The following is a 22,278-nucleotide window of genomic DNA, read 5'->3' as shown; positions in this document are numbered from 1 at the left end:
AAAACATTCCTTACACAAATAAAGACAGATCTAAATAACTGGAGAAATATTAATTGTTCATGGGTAGGCTGAGCCAACATAATAAAAATGATAATACTAACTAAATTAATTTACTTATTCAGTCCATACCAATCAAACTACCACTACTTTATATAGCTATAACAAATTAGAAAATTAATAACGCTGATAACACTATTAGAAAAATTAATAACACAACTTATCCAAAGGAGCTTTTGGTCAACAATCTCCATGGAAATAATGAAAAAAGTGAAAACATGCAAAAGGGTTGCCTAACAATACCAGATTTCAAAACATACTACAAAGCAGTCATCATCAAAATAATTTGATACTATTTAAGAAACAGAAAGGTTAATCATTGTAACAAGAAGCAAATTAGCATAGTAGCCTAGTGTTTAATAACACCAAAGATCCCAGGTGTTGGGATAAGAACTTACTATGTGACAAAAACTGTTGAGTAGTTTGGTAGAAACTAGGTATCATTCATACCGCTCCAACTGGATACATACCTTAGACATGAAGGATAACATCATAAACAAATTAGAGAAACAAGAAATAAACTACTAGTCCAATCTATAGATAGGGAAAGAATTTATAACTAAGAAGTGAGGAGAATCACAGAAGGTAAAGTGAACAATTTGATTACAGAAAATTATAAAAGATTTTGCACAAACAAAGCCAGTGTAGCAAAAATGAGAAGGATCAGGTAAATGGAAAAAAATCTTTGTAGCAAGTTTCTCTCATAAAGGTCTTCTCTCTAAAATATATAGAGAAATGATTTATATTTATAAGAATAAGACCCCATTCATAAACAGGCAAAGGATATAAACAGGCTTTGTTCCAGAGTTTGTTCCAAGTTATCAATATGCATCTGAAAAAAATATTCTGAAACTTAATTAGAGAAATGAAAACTAAAACCATTTTCAGGTTTCTCCTCAAATCAGTATGACTGACAAAGTTGACAAAAGAGGAGAATAGCAAATTCCAGACAGGCTGTGGAGAAACAGGTATATTAATGCACTGTTGGTGAAACTGTGAGTTGGGCCAGCTAACTATGCCTCTCAAATTATTAAACTGTATATACCCCTTAACACAGTGATACCACTACTTTGTTTATACTCCAAAGGAATCAAAGAAAAATATATGCAAAAATACAGTAGTTCTTTTTGCAACAGCAAGGAATTGGAAATGGAGGTGACCATCAATTGAAGAATGGCTGAATAAGTTATGGTATATAAATTGATGGAATATTATTGTCCTATAAGAAATGATGAAAGAGAATAGTTTCCAAGAAACCTGGGAAGGTTGTGTGAACTAATGCAGAGTGAAATGATCAGAACCAGAAAAACAATGTATCTTGCAACAGTATTGTAAAGGCAAACAACTTTGAAAAACTTAGGGATAATGCTATGATAAGGCCTCATTTCTAAAATATATATAGAACTGAATCAAATTTACAAGAGTACAAGTCATTCCCCAATTGATAAATGGTCAAAAGATATGAACAGTGTGTTTTCAGAGGAAGAAATTAAAATTATCTATAGTCATATGAAAAAATGCTCTGAGTCACTATTGATTAGAGAGATGCAAATCAAAACAATTCTGAGGTACTACATCACACCTACCAGATTGGCTAACATGACAAAACAGGAAGATGACAAATGTTGGAAAAGATGTGGAACACTAATTCATTGTTGGTGGAGCTGTGAGCTGATCCAACCATTCTGAAGAGCAATTTGGAACTATGCGCAAAGGGCTACAAAAATGTCCCTTTGACCCAGCAATATCACTTCTAGAACTGTATCCCAAAGAGATCATAGAAATCGGAAAGGGTCCCACATGTACAAAAATATTTATAGCAACTCTCATTATGGTGGCCAAAAACTAGAAATCAAGAGGATGCCCATCAATTGGGGAATGGCTGAATAAATTATGGTATATGAATGTAATGGAATACTATTGCGATGTAAGAAATGATGAACAGGAAGACTTCAGAGACGCCTGGAAGGACTTATATGAACTGATGCTGAATGAAAGCAGCAGAACCAGGAGAACACTGTACACAGTAACAACCACAGTGTGTGAGGAATTTTTCTGGTAGACTTAGCCCTTCACAGCAATGCAAGGACCTAAAACATTTCCCAGTGGACTCTTGAGGCAAAATGCCTTCCACATCCAGAGAAAGAACTATGGAATTGGATTGCAGAATGAAACAGACTATTTTCTCTTGTATTATGTTTTTCTTTTGTCTGTTTTTTCTCATGGTTTCTTCCATTCATTTTAATTCTTCTATGCAACATGACCAATGTGAAAATGTGTTTAATAAGAATATATGTGTAGAACCTATATAAGATTGCTCCCCATCTCAGAGAGGGAGGAAGGAGGAAGGGGAAGAAGATTTAAGACTTATGGAAGTGATTGTAGAAAACTGAAAACAAATAAATTAATAATAAAGAAAAAGTTTAAAAAAAAAACTTAGGGAAAATGCAATGACCAACCAGGATTCCAGAGGACTCATGATGAAACATATTACCTACCTCCTGATAGGTGATGGGGCAGGACACAACCAATGTTAGAATTTGTTTTGTTTGAGTATACGTATTTATAACAAAGGTTTTGTGTTTCTTTCTTTCTTAGTGGGGATAGGGAGAGGCAGGAGAGAGAGAGTGCAGATTTTCATTTATTTTTTTAAAAATTTATTTTCAAAATGAGAGAGCATAGAAGGGTAGAGGGCAAGGGCCTCTCTATCCATCTGTTCTTGACCTATATCTTGTTTCATTTCAGGTCTGAGCCAGGATTCAAACTAAGATCTGATTCTAGATTTTTTGCTCTTTCCTCTAAGCTACCTTTGCACTCTCTTTCTGTCATGTTTGCTTAGGAAAACTTCCTTGTTTAAGTGTTGGATTTTATATCCCAACCTTCAGTTAATGTAATTGCAAAAGTTCTAGACATCTCTATTGAATCATTCAATCAAAATTTGTAAAGCAGGTGAGAACTAGACTCTTCTATTCAGTCAGTTACAAATGTAAACAAGTTTTGAACAAACCTTAAAGGTGGCATAGGAGAAATATGGGAAAACTAGGTAGCTCAGTGGATAGAGCACAGGGCCTGGAAGCAGGAAGACCTGTGTTCAAATCTGACCTCATCCACTTGCTAGCTGTGTGACCTTGAGCAAGTCACTTAACCTGTTTGCCTTAATCCACTAGAAATATAGCAAACCACTACAGTATCTTTGCCAGGAAAATCCCATGGACAGTATAGTCCACAAAGCCATGAAGAGTCAAACATGACTAAACAACAACAAAGGAGAAATATCTCAAGGGAAGTGTTATACTTGTTTAAATTGCAGAAAAATAACTAAAATTTGACCTCTGTCTTTTTTGGCTTGATTTATTTTTCTATTAATCATTTTGAGTCTATTGAAACTATATTCCAGCCATGTGACCTTAGACCTTAAGTGGAGGGTGGGGGGGAGGGTGGTGCTGCTAACCAATTTGAGTCTAAGTTTAGTCAACAGTAAATAAGGAGTTAAAACAGTCCTCAAAAGAAGAATTGCCAACTATTAACAATCATATGAAAGAATGTACCAAATCAGTAATATTAATAGAAATGCAAATGAAAACAACCTGAGTTTTCACCTCACACTCTGCAAATTAACAAAGATGACAGAAGATGGTTTTAATCAGTGTTGGAGGGATTGTGTTGAGATATGCACACTAGTGAATTGTTAGTGGAGTTAGTATATGAATCAGTATAGTAATTTTGGAAATCAGTTTGGAATTATGCAAATAAAATAAAATGTCAATTTTCTTTGACCCAGAGATCCATCTTCTAGTCTTATAACCCTAGGAGGTCACTGATAAGAAAAAAGTCCACCAAACATACACCAAAATATTCATAGCAATCTCTTTTGTGATTTCAAAGACTTGGAAACAAAGTAGATGGCCACTGACTGAGGAATGGCTAAACAATTATGGTACATGAATGCAACATAATTTATTATTACCACTCTGTAAGGGATGCTACAGAGAAGCATGGAAAAGTCTACATGAATTGATGCTGAATGAAGTAAGTGTAGCCAAGAAACCAATACACATAAAGACTACAACAGTGTAAGTGGAAAAAATAAACACAAAGAGATCAAAAGTGAAGGTTGCAAAATTATAAAGGACAAGCATGATTCAAAAGTAAAGACTAGAAAATGCCCCCAATTGTATACCCTTTACAGAGGTGAGAAATCCACAAATGTACATTGCACATATTTTCAGAATGTACATATCTTATTTGTATGTAGTTTGTACATTGTTTCACCTATTAGTTAAAATTCCTTAAGAAAAATCCTGGTTTTTGCTGTTCTTTGTATCCTCAACATTTAGCACAGTGCCTGGCACCTAATTGCTTAATAAATACTAGTTGACTGACTTGATTTTTTCAATCTATTGATCAAATATGCTGATTTTTTCCCCTCATATTTATCATTTACTTTTGTTTTTGAAAAATACTATCTGCCATATATGGTGACTCTTGGGAAGGGAGAGGGGAAGGAATACTGGAGGAAATTATGGTGACATAAAAAACTCCAGAAGGTATCAAGAAAAACTTTTAAAAAATAATATTCTTTCAGGGATTATTTTTGAAGGTAACCAGTCACCTAATTACCGAATCCGTGACTTTTTCAATCATTCTTATCTACTCTGCAGCATTTTTCACTCTTGACCCTGTTTTCCTTTTTGAAATTCTATCTTCCCCTGGGCTCTGGGACCTCACTATTTTGGTCCTTTTCCTACTTTCTTTATTGCTTACTATACCTTCTTTTTCTCCTGACCCAGGACTGAGCTGCCTATAGGGAAATATTATTATACCCTTCAGGGGTAGATAGAACTTTATGGTGCAGCAAGATGTCTTCACTGGAGTCAGTATGATAGCCAAGTGTCACAAAAGCCCTGGGAGGAAACAATGTGAAGGTTTGGATATAACAAAAAGATCAAGAAGTAGGAAAATAATTCTCCAACTGATAAATGGTTAAAGGAAAGGAACAGGCAGTTTTTTGATGAAAAAATCAAACTTATATAGTTATATGAAAAAATGCTCTAAATCATTATTTATTAGAGAAATGCAAATAAAAACAACTTTGAGATGTCATTTTACACCTATCAGGTTAGCTAAAATGATGGAAGGGGAAAGTGACAAATGTTGGAGGGGATGTTGGAAAATCAAGACACTAATTCACTGTTGGTGAAACTGATCCAACTATTTTGGAGAGCAATTTGGAATTATATACCCTTTGACCCAGCAATACTATTGGATCTGTTTCCCAAGATGATTAGGGAAAAAGGAAAAAAAATACATGTTCTAAAACATTTATAACCACTATCTTTGTGGTGCTAAAGAACTGAAATTAAGGGAATGCCATCAATTGGGGAATGGCTAAACAGGTTATAATACGTGATTGTGATGGAATACTACTGTGCTATAAGAAATGATGAGCTGGTTGATATTAGAAAAACATGGAAAGACTTGCATAGAATAATGAAGAATGAAATGAGCAGAACCAAGAGAACATTGTACACAGTAACAGCAATATTGTTCTAACAACAATTTTGAACAAATTAAGTCATTTTGAGTATTACAAATACTGAAATCAACTATAAAGGATCTATGAGGGAAGATACACCTCCAGAGAAAGAACTGATAAATAGAAATACATATAGTATGGTTCTACATGTACACACATATTTGTGTCTAATGGTAGGTCGAGAGTGGAGTGGAGAGGAAGGGAGAAAAAAAATAAAAAGTGCACAACAGAGAACAAAAGAAAACTTAGAAGGAAGTACAGAAAAGCTTTCAAAATGATGTATAGTACTTATTACATATTTTTTTTTTTGTAAAGTAAACAGTATGAAATGGAAATTCATGGTTTTATATTGAATGCTCTTTTTATATTGTGCTATGTACATGGAAATGTTGTCCTTTTTTGCCTTTATATATTTAAGTTCAAAATGAATTTAAAAATATTTTAAAAAGAGGACAGAAGGCTTTTCCCTTTTGTTCTAGGTTTTTTTTCCCTTTTCTTATTCTTCTTTCACAGCATGACTAATTTGGAAATATGTTTAACATGAATGTACATGTATAACCTATATCAGATTGCTTGCTGTCTTGGGGAGGGGGGAGGGAAGAGAGGGAGGGAGAAAAAATTGGAACTCAAAATCCTACAAAAATGAATTTTGAAAACTATATGTAATTGGGGGGGAGGGGAATACCATTAAGCAAAAAAAAAAAAAAGGAGACAACAGAAAAAAAGACTGTGGATTTAACAAGTAAGATATCATTAGTAACCTTAAAGGGAACAGTTTAAGTTTACTAGATTGCAAAGGGTTGAGAAGTTGAGGCAAGCTCAATGTATTTAGTGTATAGGAAGACTTTTTCTGGATACTGTTTCTCTTAATACTTCCTAAGAATACATTAGTGTTTTTATCTGCTGGAATGTAGCTGATCTAAAACCTAGAGGTCTTTTTCATATGAATTGTTACCTAAACATATCTGGTCCTAATACCCTCAAACAAACTCTGCTTCTTAGCATCTGTATTCCTAGTCATTATACTTGTGCAGCTGATACTTTTTATCCAAATGCAGGACTTTACATTTAATCCCATTAGGTTTCATCTAATTAAGTCAGGCCTGTTAGTTTCTTGAAATACTTCTGGATCTTGATTCTGCTATCTAACATATCAATTATCCCTACTAGCTTTGTGTTATTTGAAAACTTCTAAAGCATGTCTTTATTTAAGTCACTACAAGAGTGTTAGAACAAGTCCAAGGATAGAGTCATGTGGCACTAATTACAAACTTTCTCCTAGATTGACCTCAATCCTTTATTCTCTGGGTCCAGTCAAACAACTAGATATGAATCTACCTAACCTTACTAACATTAAGCCCATATATATCTCCCTTATCCACAAGGCTAACATGAGCGATTTAGTCAAATACCTTGCTGAAGTCTAGGTATACTTTATTTCTGACATTTCCCTGATTTATGAGTTAGTAGTCTTGGTACAAGAAGAAATTAGCTTATCATTATATAATAAGAACACCATGATTGGGTAATGTCACATAAACAAGAAGGGAAGAAAAAATATAAAAAATGTGGGGGAATGGTCAACATAGTTAAATGTTGTGGAAATGTCAAGGACTACATAAAGCCATTTGATATAGTGATAAGCTTTCTAGGACACTTAAGAGCAAGCAATGTCAGTCCGGTGGTGGGGAGGAAATGAGAGGTAGTGAACTTTTCCTAGAAGTCTGAGGGTAAAGAGGATAGAGAAAACTTTGAGAGGACAGTAAAGAAAAATGCTGTATGGCTTTTTTTTTAAGGATAGGGGAGAACTGAGCATTTTTGAAGACTAAGGGCAACAAGTCAGTAAAAAGAGAATGAAGATGCATGAAAAGAGGAAATGATTAATGGAGCAAGTTCCTAAAAGAAAAAAGAGGGAATGAGAATCAGTAGAATCACTTCAAATTCAACATGTTTAAAACAGAAAATCTTGTTTTCCCCTAAAACAGTTTCTTCATCCTGGTTTTAGTATTTTTTATTACTTATACCATTGTTTTCTCAGTCTGCCAATCTTAAAACCTCAGTGTCATTTAAAAACTTTTATTGCCTATAATCTTTTCCTCCCATCCATGCATGCGCTAGATCTTGTTACTTAGTCTATAGAAATCTCGGACATCCATTTATTCCTTTCTGTCCACTCCTGCTGTTACCATACAAATACAGGCCCTTGTCTTGAAGAGGTATTATGGCATAATTGAAAGTCAGTGACCCTGGTTCAAATCTTAGCATTATCACTTACTGTCTTGTGTGACCATGGGCAAGTGTCTTCTCTGTATCTCAGGTTCTTCATCTATAAAATGAGGGGGTTGAAATATGTCTGTAACTTTCAAGTTTCCTTCAGCTCTAAATCTATTAAATCCACAATTTCACCTCTACAATATTACAATAGACATGTAATTAACTTTCCTTTATAGTCTTTCCCCATTTTGATTTTGTCCTGAAAATTAATATTAAATTAATCTTTTTGAAGTATCATTTTGATGTGCTTACTCTCAAAAACCTTCAATAGTTCCCCATTGCCTGCAGAATGAAGGGAAAACCTCTGGTATTCAACCTATCCTCAACTAACTTCCATCTGATCTCCCCCTAGCCTGCTAAATAAACCTTTCGTTCTGGTTTAATCACAGTCCCTTGAAAATATTTTGCATCTCTTCGTATTTACTCTATGCGTATCATTACACTTTCCAAGAATTCTCTCTTTTCACTTAGTTCTCCCCTCTCCTTTTCCTCAAATTCTACAAATTCTTCAAAATCCTACCAAGTTCCATTTTAATGTTTCACTGGCAACTTCCCTATAATTCATGCCCTATTCCTTATATCATGAGATTCCTCATTTCTGAGCAGTGGCCAACCCCCACCATCTGAGCTCCTCACTCCAGTTACTAGGGTGCATGGCCTTGCATTAGGTATTAAATTAGGCTGATTTTATTCAGCATAGATTCATGATGCCTAACTTCAACTCCTTTAGAATGTGAACTCCCCCTTAGAGGGCTCCTTGGGGCAGAGCTATTATTGATTTTTTTGTATCCTTAGTATTTAGCATAGTGTCTGGCATATAATAAGCACTTAATAAATGCTTTTTGAAGATTGATTGGTGGGGCCTTTCTGCTATTTGACAATCATAACAGGATTTAAATAACATTTAAAGGACCTTTAGAAATTATTTAATATTCATTTTATAGATGAGAAATTCCCACCTAAAAAAAGAAAGTGACTTACCCAAGACCATAAAGGTAATAAGAACTATACAAAAGTAGGTTGGGTCTTCCTACCTCCATTCTTTCCCTAGAAATCTCTCTCTCTCTCTCTCTCTCTCTCTCTCTCTCTCTCTCTCTCTCTCTCTCTCTCTCTCTCTTTCTCTCTGCTTCATAGATACATACTAATAAGTTCATTGTTCTCTTGATTCCAACAAGACTCCAGGTTAACAGAAATTCTAGACACTATTCTTCATACTGCTGCTGGAATAATCTCTATCCACAGATCTAAACATGTTATAGTTCTGCTCAAAAATCTCTGTCGAGTCCATAAATTGCAGAACCAAGTTCAAGCTCCTTTTTCTGTCATTCAGAGCCCTTCACAACATACCCTTGCATTATGTATAGTTTTTTCTTCTAATACTTCACTTTGTATACTTTATGCTGCAGCTACACTGGATATATCTCTGTCCTTAGAACGTATTTTCCCCTTTCCTACATCCATCATTTACCTAAAATGTTTTATTTGGTTAAATTATCCTCCTTTTACCTCTTTGCTAATCAATTTCTTCACTATAATTTAAAGCCCAAGTCAAATGTAACTCTCTTTAGTGAGCCTTCTTTGACAGCCACTGATGTAGGTATTTGTCCTTCATTCTCAAAGAGGACCATGCCATCAGACATGAAATTGAATTGGATTTAAGTGAGGGAGGGCTGTGTAAAGTCACCAAACTCACTTTTTTTTTCTGGAGTCATTTGGGTCTAGTGGCACGATATAGATCAGGACAACTGGAGATGGCCATGGATGTAGTGGGACACCTTGGCCCTTTTAAGCTAAGGTCTTTATCAGGTCTCAGTTTGACTGGGGCAGTGCTCATTCAGTGATTAAGACTAGGTAAGAAATAAAGCAGAGAATACCCTCTTTGATGTAGTCAAAAAACAAACAATGTGGGGAGGGGGTTTTGGCCAGAATAGAAACAATTATTATTTATGTTCACTCTGAGCCAATCAGGGCCCAAACGATGACCAAGCAGGACTTGACCTGGGACCTATTGACCAAGAGGTCAATCAATGAGAGTCAAAGTGTCTTGGATTTAAGGTATGGTCCTTAAGAAAGAAATCTAGCCTGTAAACCTCAAAATAACTTGTGAGGTTTCAGTGATCAAAATTTACATTACTTTGGGCAGAGTATCCACAGGTAAGGGTTTGATACCCTGTGTGGATAGAGGGAAGGGAGAGAGGGAGAGAGAAAGAAAGAGAGAGAGAGAAAGAGGGAGGGAGGGAGAGAAAGAGGAAGGAGAAGAATGGACCTGTGTTGCCCAACTGGTCAGTTCCACTTGGGTCCCCAGTGGAACAGCTCCTCCACTCCCAGAGGTTGTTGTTTGTCCTTTATTCTCAAATAGGACCATGCCATTAGGGAGATGATGTCATGACAAGAAAGCGAATTGGCTTTAAGTGAGGGAAGCCTTTGCAAAGTCACCAACCTGACTTTCTCCTCTGAAGCTGTTGGGGTCCAGTGGCAAGATATATAGATCAGGATGACTGGAGATGGCCCTGGATGCAATGGGAGACCCTTGACAGCCCCCACTTTGATGATGACTATCTTTTTTTAACTTCTCATATCCACACTTTGTTTTGTCTCTGTCTTATGTACTTATACTTGCACACATCTGTGTTTGTGGCTTATCTTCTATTTGACTGTAAGTGCTATGGGGGTAAGGAATGGCTTGTTTCAATTCTGTGTTGCTTCTAGAACCTTGAACAGTGTTCTCCACACAGTATATGTTTATTAAATGAATGAATGAGTGAATGAAATCTAGCTCCTTATACTCATCAATTTGGCAAAGGTGAAAGAAAAAACTTACAAACCTTAGAGGTGCTGGAAAACAAACTTACTAACATGTTGTTGATGGAGCTATGAATTGATCTAAGTATAAAGATAGATGACACTGCATAGAAAAAAAAAAAAGAAAAAAAAGAAAGAATCAGAGTGGTCTCTGGGCCAGGAAGCCAGTCTGGAAATGCTTTTTGCAGCCACAGGTAGCCCTTATCTAATACAGTAAATTCTTGGCCTTAGGATAGGATTAGGTCAACAATAAAATCCAGAAACATAGTAACTTTAAGCTGTGATGGCTGTTGGCATAAAGAGCGCAAGAAAAAACCATGGATGTTTCCTAATGAGGTTGTGTTCATCCTTTATTTTCAAAGAAGACTGTGACATCAGAGAAATGATGACATGACTCACACTTGACTTTGTTTTCAGTGAGGGAGGGCTAAGGTCACCAACAGCTTCACTTTTTCCTCCTGAGCCATCTGGATCCAGTGACCAGATATTATTCATCAGGATGACTGGAGATGGCCCAGGATGCAATGGGAGACCTTGGCCTTTTAGCCTAAGGCCTTTTCAGGTACTCAGTTAAAGTGAGGTAATACCCATTCAGTGAATAGGCCTCTTTAAAAGGTAGTCAGGGGGATGGCCCCTTTAATGGAAAAGAAAAACAAATAGATAAATCACTCTGGGAGGGGCAGAAGACTCAGAGTTGTTGTTTCCAAGAGAAACTGTTATTATTGACATTCACTCTAAGCCAGGAGGGTCCAGAACCAGCCACTGAGTGGAGGTTGGGCAGGGACCCTTCCCTGTTCAGTCCATGAGCTTCAGAGTGAATGAGTCCAAGGCTTTGGCTCCTCTAATAAGCAGAGGGAAAGCAGTGAAAAAAGAAGGAAAACATGGCTCTTTCCATTTCACTATCCCTGCTGCCTGCTCTATCCCAGTCATTTCCATATATACCCCTCTCTCCCTCATATGCCATTTTTAATTGACACCTTTGCTGATCTTGCGCATAAAACAGCTCTTCCTCTAGCACCAACACCACTGACTAAGAGCTTCTGGGGTCTCTTTCACTGAATTCTATCTTGTGCATTAACACGATGCTCCAAAGAAGCCTTTGTCAGCTTGTGACCTTGCACAGCCCCTCACTCACTCAAAACAAAGTCCTAATGAAGTTATTGACCTAGACAAAGAATTTCCAAATGCAGAGATACTGGTTCAAATCACAAGTGATTTGGAGCTACCAAAAGTCCCAGATTATTTAGATAGAGGATTTTTCATATTTCCCAAAGGTCTCTAGCTGACTGCCATGGCAAAACTTTAGTATTTTTATTTAGCCTTACCCCATGGTATATAAAATCCAGAGTGACGGGTATAGAAGATTGTTGGCTATAACTTCCCCTCTGGGGGGGGGGGAACAGTGCCATGCTCTTGGAAAGAAGCTATGTGGAATTAGATAAACATATTAGATAGATATGCTGACTGGGTCCACTATAGATTTATGTTATTGAATTTCAACTGGTTCCTCATAGCATTAGACAATCCTTTTTTCTCCCTTCATTGATTTCCTTCCTTATTCTCACAGGAGCTTTCCCAAATCTTCTCTTCTCTCTTCAAGCTTCCATACCACCTCACCCCTAGTTCTCTTAGCTAAGGACCTCACCTCATACTGATCTTCACCATTTCCCCTAACTGTGAGGATCCCCCATGGCTCTATCTTGAGTCCCCTTCCCTTTTTTCTCCATAATCTCTTATCTGGTGACCTCATCAGCTTTGATGGGTTTAATTATTATCTCTATCCAGATGACTCCTAGATCTATATATCTAGCCCTATTATCTCTTTTGAGACCTAATCTCCCATCATCAACTGTCTATTGGACATTTCAAAGTGGGTGAACTGGAGGCATCTCAAACTCATAAGTGCAAAACAGAATTTTCCTTTTCCTGTTTCTTTCCAGGGCACCATCCTTCTAGTCATCCAAGCTTGCAACTGTGAAGTCATCTTCTATGAATGGGAGGCAGTCTAGTACAACGGAAGGAACGCTGGATTTGGAATCAGAGGACCTGGGTTCAAATCTTGGCTCTACTATTCTCTACCTTTTGATGTTGGGCAAGTCACTTAAGCTCTAATGGTCTCTTAATGCCTCTTCCAATTCTAAATCTGTGTTCTTATGATTATTTGCCCTCACCCCACATATCCAGTCAGCTAATAAATCTAATCTATTTTTCCCCCAATCATATCTCTCAATATGTCATCCTAATTGAAGTCATCACTATCTTTTAATTGCATTATTGCAAAAGTCTCCTAATTAGTATCCTTGATTTAAATCTCTCATGTCTCCAGTCTATTCTCCATTCAGCTACTAAAACGTTTTTCCTAAAGCACAAATATAACTCTGTTACTACCCTACTCTTCAAACTTCTGTGGCTTTCTATTGCCTCTAAGATCAAATAGAAATTTCTCTATTTGGTATTTAAAGCCCTCCAAAATCTGGTCTCAACCAACTTTTCTTTCCTTATTATATATTATCATGCACACTCTAACCAAACTAACTTTCTTTTGGTTCTCATGCATGATATTCCATCATCTGTCCATATGCCTAGAATGTATTCCCTTCTCACCACTGTTTCTGAGAATCTCTAATTTTCTTTAAGACTTAGCTCAAGTACACTGTTGATAGAGTTGTGAACTGATCCAACCATGCTGGAGAGCAATTTAGAACTATACTCACAAGGTTATAAAACTGGGCATACCCTTTGATCCAGCAACACCAATATTAGGGTCTGTATCCCAAAGACATCATCAAAAAGGGAAAAGGCCCCACATATACAAAAATATTTATTGCAGCTCTTTTTCTGGTGGCAAGGAATTGGAAATTGAGGGAATGCCCATCAATTGGGGAATGGCTGAACAAGTTATGGTATATGAATGTCATGGAATACTTTTGTTCCATAAGAAATGATGAGCAGGTGGATTTAAAAAACAAAACCTAGAAAGACTTTACATGAACTGATGATGACTGAAGTGAGCAGAACCAGGAGAACATTGTACATAGTAACAGCAACACTGTGCAGTGACCAGCTTTGAGAGACTTAGCTCTACTCAGCAATAAAATGATCTAAGACAATTCCAAAAGACTCATGATAAAAAATGCTATCTGAATCCAGAGAAAGAACTATGGAGTCTGAATGCAGATAAAAGCATACTATTTTCTCTCTTTCAATCTCTCTTGTTTTTTTTTTCCCTTTTCATCTGATTCTTCTTTTACAACATAATGTGGAAATGTGTTTAATATGATTGTACATGTATAGCTGATATCAGATTGCAAGCCATCTTGGTGGGGCAGGGTGGGGGCGGGGGAAAATTTGGAACTCAAAATCTTATAAAAGTGGATGTTGAAAACTAAAAATAAATAAAGAAAAGGAAAAAAGACAGCTCAAGTAACAAAAATCATATGATGGAGAAAAATCTTTTGACAAAATGTAACACCCATTTCTATTGAAAAAAAACCCTACCAGAAAACAGGAATAAATGAGCCTTTCTTTAACATAGCAAGTAGTATATATGCAGTAGCAGTAGTGTATAGACAAACCAAGAACCAGCAGAGAATAAAATAGTGATCTTTCCAATGAGATCCAAGGATGTCCATTGTCCCTTCTACTACTTGATATAGTGCTAACACCACATACCAAGATAATCTAATGGTCAAAATGCATGAACAGGCAGTTGTCAGAGGAGGAAACCCAAGCTGTCTAAGCCATATAAAAATGCTTCAAATCTCCCTAATAAGTGAAATTTAAAATAAAGCAACTCTGAGCTTTCATCTCCTACACATCAGATTGGTAAAGCTGACAAAACAGAAAAATAGCAAATATTGGAGGGATTTCTGGAAAACAAATGTGTTAATACACTGTTGGTAGATCTGTGAACTGGTCCAGCCACTCTGGAAGGCAATTTGGAACTGTGTCTAAAATGCCTCTAAATCATACATATTCTTTTACCCAACAAATTACACTAGACCTATACCCTAAAGAGATCAAAGAACAAAAGGACCACAAATACAAAAATATTTATAGCAGGCTTTCTTTGTAGTAGCACAGAACTGTAAACCAATGACGGGTACATCAATCCAGAATGACTGAACAAATTGTGGTGCTACCATGAACCACATATCTGGGTTTGTTTCTAGCTCTTGAAAAATTATCTTTATACATTTTCCCTTATTTCTACTGATTTTTCTTGGTGATCATTTGTTTATTATAACAAAGAGATTCAAAGGCACTCCACTCAGAGATTCTTTCCAGAAGTCTTTCTGTAATACTGGATCATAGCAGGGAGGTGACCCGGAGTCATCAAAGACTATTCCAGGGGAAGGCAAGTGTTTTCAGGTTCTACAGAGCTAGAGAGGTTTCAAACAGGGGTCCAGTGACAGAGACTGCTCTGGAAGACTAGCCCAGCCAAGGTGAGAGAAACTCATGCATAGAAGCTTGGTCTGCACCAGGATGAATTTTGTTCCCACAGATGCTCTTTGAGCTATACCTCAAGGCCTAGGAGCTGTATCATTAGAGGATGTAGCCTCAGAAATGGAATTGTGTCCTTGAGGCATTCATTCAGAGATGAAATCATGTGTTCCAAGCCAAGTACATGTCTTGAGCTTTAGTGGAGGTCATTCTTCATTTTACCAAAAATGAAACTGAGGCTCAGGGATAGAGAGGGACCCTTTAGAGCAAATATTATTAATATTCCCAGTTGTGACTCAATTTATTCAAAATAGCTTTCAGCAGCTTTTAGAAAGTTTGACTGAATAAGATGGTACATTGAGAAAAGCTTGTATCAAACATGTAACACGTTCTTCCACAAGTTTCTGAAGCATCCAGGGGAAAGTAGGTTCCAACTCTTTGCTACATCTGGCAAAGGGGTAACTCATAGCTTCCCAGTGGCCAGAAGGCTTTCTCCCTCCCCCCGACCTTTCCACTCCCCCATTGGTGGGATGTTTAAGAAGCTCCCATCTTTGCTTCCCAAGGTCTCTGGCTACCTTCAGGTGATTTGGGCATATCTCTAGGTATCTCTTCTTAACTTGCTTGATAATTTATCAGTCACCCCAGAGGCATGGTCAAGTTAGGACTGTCTTAAGATTCTTCTGCAATTTCATTCCATTTTTAAGAACTTTTTACACTTAATCAAAGGCTTATAATTGAACGTGGGTGATTGGATGTATTATCAGTTACTTTATTTTGGATGGGGTTGTGGAAATTAGTCACCTCACCCTTACAGCAGCATAAGTAGTAATAAATGCTTACTGATTGAATTTGCTCAGCCTCTTCTCAATATGTCTGAGTTGCCATAAAATTCTTTAACTATGAGATTGTTAACAGGGTAGGAATGGATGTGGGAGGTGGGGAGGCAAATGACTTCAGAACTCCTGCACTCAAATTTCTGTGATAGTATTTGCCTGTAGTTTTTCACCTGGAGATATCATGTATCTTGAACTCAAAGTAGCTGATAAAAAAAGGCAAAACTGATCTGCTATTGCTTCAAGTTCTAGGTTTACTGGAAGGGTTGTAGAGTCTGATAGTCTGACGATACCATAAAGGGGGTACTGGGATCCTTCTAAAGTGTAATGCCAGGTATTGAAGTGGTTATGCATCATAAATGGTTCCTTTTCCTAAGCTATGTAGTTGTTGGATATAGAAAGCATATCTGAAAAGAATGTGCAGGGAGAAACAGGTGGTGTGTGGATTGATCCCAGATATGGCCTTAATAATTGTACTTGGAGGTGTCTAGTTTCACCAGGATGTGGGTTAGAGTAGGCATGATAATGAACTGTCTCAAGTTCCTGGAATGCCTCCTTTGTAGCTGTGAATCACTGAAGCCTTTTCAAAGGCAGATTTGTAAGGGGGGCTATTAGGGAAGATAACCCAGTGATAACTCACTACAATTCAGTCTTCACTCAGAGCTAGCAAGAGGATTTTTCTAGAATATACTTCTGATCATGTCATCTGCCCTTCCTACTCAATAAATTCCAGTGGCTCCCTATTACCTCTGAGATCAAATATGAAATCTCCTTTCTGGTGGTCCTTAATAACTTTCCTGTCTTTACAGTCTTCTTAAACTTGTACTTCATGATCCAGCAATACCTGCCTTCTTGCTGTTCCTTTGAACACTCCATCTCCAAAATCCATACATTTTCACTGGCTGCCTGGAATGTTCTCCCTCTTGGTTGTCTTCTCCTGGTTTTCCTTTAGTCTCAGCTAAAATTTCATCTTTTTTTAATCCCCCTTAATGATAGTATGAGTTAGTATGTTACCTCTCAGATTACTTCCAATTTACCATGTGTGTATGTATGTGTGTATCCTAAATGTATATAGTTTGTGCAGTGTCGCTCCCTTAGAATGTGTGTTTCTTAAAGACAGGGTCTGTTTTTACTTTTCTTTGTATCCTTAGTACCGTGTGTCTGGCACACAGGAAGCATTTAATAAAAGCTTGTTGACTCACTGATTTGCTGATGAATCAGTACTACCATCTGGCAACCATGTTAAAACAATGGAAGTGCATTATATTAGGTTACTTCATTTTGAACCCTTGCTAAAAATGCTAGTTTATCACAACTGATCTAACACTTCTCCAGCTTAGCATAAAATTTGGCTTTGTGTAATTGTGCTTATCCTACTGTACAAAATCAACAAAGCAAACTGAGACATTTTCCATGTATAACCCTTGGTTGAGTATTAGATTATATTTATGAAAACCTGGGATATAGTCAATGTATTACAAAGATCAGATAGTATTAACAATACAAACACTGCCGCTACTGGGTCTAAAATGTAGTCTTCAGTTCATTTGCCCTTGTAAACAAGAATATACTTTTAATTAGGTCTAGTTTTGTGAAGTTCTAAGGCTCCCCTAACTCATCTAAGAGGTCAGAGATCAGGAGAAGATGGGTATTGGTCCCAGGCCTTGATTACATTCAAAGTCTAGTAATTATGGCATAGTTTTAGTTTCCCATTTTTCTTTCCTTTTTTCTTCTAGGACTTTGGGGAAGTGAGTGGTCAGGAAAACTACTACTGAATGTTGACTTCAAGGAACTCCTCAATGACATAGTTCTTGAGTCAGGTCACAAAATATACATGCCCCATGGTAGTAGTCATGGTGTGAGTCATACTCAAACCAAGCCATGATGTGGGGTCAACACTTTGACTTCCCTGGTACTGGACACATCAGTAAAGTCATAAGTTTGGAAGGGCAACTCCAGATTGCCTCCACCTTCTAGTTGTTGCAAATGATTTATGTTTTTTTGGCTAGTGGTCTGGCAATTTGGTATGTTGTACTGGTAATTAAAGGGACTTTGATCTATATGTCAATCTGTGCAAATTATGTGGTGCTTGACACTGGACTCTAAGTACTATTGGGAAAAAAGGAGGACTGGTTAGGTTTAGAATCAAGGTTTCCTAGTGATTACCATTGTGGGCAGCTAAAGAACCAATTTCATGAATCTGACTGGGGCTCTTTTATTTTGTTTTTGTATTATCAGTAACTAGCTAAGGACCTTCTACAAATAAGTTGCTTAATATGTTGAACAGAATATATATCTATTGAAAAGAAACAAATATCTATTGGTGTAGCTCAAGGGCAGGTTGAATCCCTTTCCCCTTGGGACAAATATGAGGTTGGTAGGCATCCTGGTATTTACTAGTCTACTTAGATGACATAAGGGGATTCCAGCTTCACAGAGAGCAACAACATGGACCTTGCTAAAGAAAAGGGGCCTTGGGAAGAGACTGTTCTGTCAGACACTCTGTTTTTAAGGAGCCTACTTGCTTGGTTTCCTTCTCTTTTCTCCTTTGTAGGCCCTTTAGCATGCTTCATGGAGGCCTGGCTGATGTAGTAAAGAGACATAAACCCTTCTAGTTTCCTTAGTTCTTCCTTGGGGGCCAGTAGAAACCAACTCCTGCCTAATTTCCCAGGGTTCTCAGCATCAAGTGTGAGGCATTTCTTCAAACCGAAGCCTTCTTTAAATAGTATGTTGTACTCTATGAGGTCTAGAGGATTGTTTTAAGAAAACAGAGTGAGAGGTATCATGGAGTAGTGGATAGAGAGGAGGGCAGGAAGATCTCTGACACATACTGGCTCTGTGATCCCTAAGTCACTTAGCCTCTCACTGCAACTCTCTTAAAACTGGAAATTGTACAACAATTGCTGATTCGCATTAATAAAGGGAGTTTCCACTGTGGGTATTCTCTTTTTAATCAATGAAATTACAATTCCAGATGTTTAAATAAAAAACAGATTGAAGATATTGTTATTTTGATCAGAGAAAATCACAATTCTCTAAGTAAACTTTTAAAAAAATGTTGCACCGATGAATAAGATAAGCAAAAAATGTGAATGATTTTAAGAAACAATGGTTTGCCTAATTTCAGAAGTATGCTGGTAAATCTTAAAATTGTCTCCTTCAAAGGATTACATAATTGTTCACCTACCAAAATGGATTTGGGGCCTTAATTCAAGGAGAATAAGAGTTCAAGTAAGAGGAATGCTCCTCTTTAGAAACGAAAATTCTGAATAAAGTGTTTAAGAAAAAATAATTAAAGAGAAAAGCTGATAGCTCTGTCTGAATTATGGCACTGAAGCCATTTCTTTGAAGAAAATATGACACATTGGGTTTTCATGACCAATTAAGCATTCTAAAGAAAACAGGATCTAGCAACCAATATTGGTTTGATACCTTGGGGTCTGTGGTACATGTGTTTCTTAGCCTGCCATTTCGGTGATTTATACTTATTGACAACAAATGTACAGTGACTAGCCAGATTAGACAATTACTATTTTGTTAAATCCTTGGACTGTAAAAACAAAATGGTTATAGTAATAACAGGAGCATGTAAATTAACATTGGCTATGCCTGCTAGGATTGTTACCTCATGTTCTACAGCTCATATTCTGGAGCTATAATTAAAGAGAACTGTACTTAATAGATGTTGGTGATACATGACAATCAAGAAAAATGTTTAAGCAGGGTTCTATTTTACTTGAACTAATCTCTTCTGACTCTATTAAAGTTATTATTGCCAGTCATTACATGGCATTGTCTAGTTTGGATTTCCAGGATGTCCCCAAAGACTAGCATGGTGACTGGCATATGGTAATGATGTAATAAATGTTTACTGATTGATAAATTTCATGTAGATTGTGTTCTTTGTTGTGCAATCTCAGAAGAAGTATGCACTTCTGTTTTTGATCAAAGCATAGGGTTTTATTTAAGCTAAACAAAGGTCATCCTTTATAACAAAATTATATACAGGTCACAGAATCACAGATTTAGAATGGGAAGATACTTTAAACATCTTCTAATCCAATCTCCTTCTCTTATAGATAAGGAAATGGAGGCCTAGGAAGGCTAATTGACTTCTCCAAGATCACATTGGTAGTAAGTGGCAAAGCTAGGATTTGAATCAAGGATCTCTGAGTTCAAGTCTAGATATGTTTAATTACTGATAATTTATATTTATCAATCAGAGTAATTGCCACTTTTCTAATAATTCATCTGGTATCTAAATATGTATACTATATCATTTAATTGTCACAACAATGCTATGAGGCACATAGTATAAATAACAATCCCATTTTATAGATAAGGAAACTGGGAAGACAGATGTTAAGTGGCACCTTCAACACCATCTTGTCTTTACAACGAATGTTAAGGACTACAAAGTACCTTCCTCATAACCCTTTGAAGTAGGTAAGAAACAGTACAAGTATTGTTATTATTGTTCTGGTTTTAAAGCTGAGGAAACTGAAGCTTAGAGAGGTATAGTGAATTAGCCTAAGATCTTGGATGTGGCAGCTAAGTTAACCTGAGGTAGATAAACCTGATAAACCCTCCAAGGCTTTTTCCACTGCACTGTCTGTTAAACTGTTTTTGCTGTGAACAGGAGCCTGGTTCACAATGCCTTGCCACTGAGCATATTCCTCCTACTTCCAGTATGTTGTAGAGGGGACTAGATAACATCTGAGGTCCCTTCTATATCTGAGATTCTGCAAGTTTCCTTTAAAATAAAATAAGTATTCTTTTTCCTACTTTTAGGATCATAGTTTTAGAGATTAATCAACCATTCTATCACCAGCATTTATGATGCTACTATTACTGTGCTAGCTGGTGGGATACAAAGACAAAAGTAAAAATCCCTACCCTTAAGGAGCTTACATTTTACTGAGCGAGTCAACTGGGCCCAAATATATACAAGATAAAAGTAACTTTAGAAGAAAAGTATTAGCAGTTGAGGGAATTAGAGAAAGCCACAAGAAAAATGTTAAAGTCCTCCTCCATTCAGTCCAGGCCTGGACAAGAAGACTATCAAAATCCTGGGGAAGCTTCAACAGAGACAAGGCAAGAGAAAGAAAAATCAAAGCATGGACCCAGACCTGTGATAGAGCCATCAGTGCCCAGGCAACCCCACTTGAGTAACACTAAGAGAAAGGGCCAGACCAGCATCTCAGCACCTAGCTGTCAGGGTACCTCAAAGGAAGGCACAGCAGGAGACAAGATCAGATCTAGGCTCAGGGAAACTCAGTGCCCATTGGTGCCAAAGGAGGTATAGGAGATGGAGCCAGAATGGTAGTGTCTAGTCAGCACATGGACTGCAGCTCATGGACTGCAGCTCCATCACTGGGCAGCCACATACGAGATCCAGAAAGATATATGAACAGTCCAGCACCCAGAGAACCTCAGTAATTCAACGTCCAGGTGGCTAAGTTCTAGGGCAGCTGATGTCTGAATGACAACAGTAGTGGGAAGGGGCAGGGCAGTGCTTGGGAAAAAAAGGCATGTAGGATTTTCTAGAGGGCCTGCTACCAGTACTGTTAGCAATAGCTGGGTAAGAACCAGGCATGTACTGGAGCCAGCTCAAATTCCCTCTAAGAGAACCAACTCTTAAATTTTTAGTGTGAGCATTTACATCCCAGAAATTGGCAAAGCTACAAATCAAGGTTTTGTTGATTATAAACATAAGAAAGTGATGGAGAAAATGTTAACATTACAGATTAAACTTAAAAGTATATTATGTGTATATTATCATTTTTTATTTTTGGACAGCCAGTTGTTAAACATATACCAGAATCTCCCTAGTAACTAACTACCAGGAGAATGAGTCAAAACATAGTAATTCTGTAGAAGGCATGACCAGGCCTTAATCACTGCATCCAGGACCAAGCAAAACAAACATACCCACATTTCTCACGTTGGCCATGTAAAAAAAATATATCTCAAACCTCACTCTGGATCTATCATCTTTCTGTCAGGAAGTGGGTAGTATACTTCATCACTTGGGTCCTCTGAAGAAAATCAATCAATAAGCATTTATTTAAGCACTTGTGTGCCAAGCACTATGCCAGAAATAAAATACAAGCCAAAAGAAAGACAGTCACTGTCCTCAAGTAGCTTATGTTAATGGAGGAAGACAACACATAAAAAGGATCTTAAAAGGGAAGGGGAGAATGGAAGGGAGAAGGCATTTTCCCTACAATAAATGATTAGGAGATGAACAAACAATTTTAAAAAATAATACTTCCTTTTTCCCCAATTGCATATTAAAAGTTTTTAACTTTTTTTAAGTTTTGAGACCCAAAT

At 37.1% G+C, this 22,278-nt stretch overlaps 1 protein-coding gene across 2 annotated transcripts in view; it reads right to left on the bottom strand.

Annotated features, from left to right (window-relative positions):
- APPBP2 (amyloid beta precursor protein binding protein 2) overlaps positions 1-22,278 on the bottom strand; it is a 95,184-nt gene that overhangs the window by 60,627 nt on the left and 12,279 nt on the right. Inside the window, exon 3 of one of the 2 annotated variants that reach the window (XM_072637745.1) lies at positions 7,869-7,919. The exons of the other annotated variant lie outside the window; for it this stretch is intronic. Coding sequence (XP_072493846.1) covers positions 7,869-7,919 — 51 coding nt within the window. The remainder of the gene's footprint in view (positions 1-7,868; positions 7,920-22,278) is intronic. 2 annotated transcript variants of the gene reach the window in all.

This window comes from Notamacropus eugenii, chromosome 2 (assembly GCF_028372415.1).
Source record: "Notamacropus eugenii isolate mMacEug1 chromosome 2, mMacEug1.pri_v2, whole genome shotgun sequence".
Lineage (NCBI taxonomy): Eukaryota > Metazoa > Chordata > Mammalia > Diprotodontia > Macropodidae > Notamacropus > Notamacropus eugenii.
This window is presented reverse-complemented; position numbering and strand designations above follow the sequence as displayed.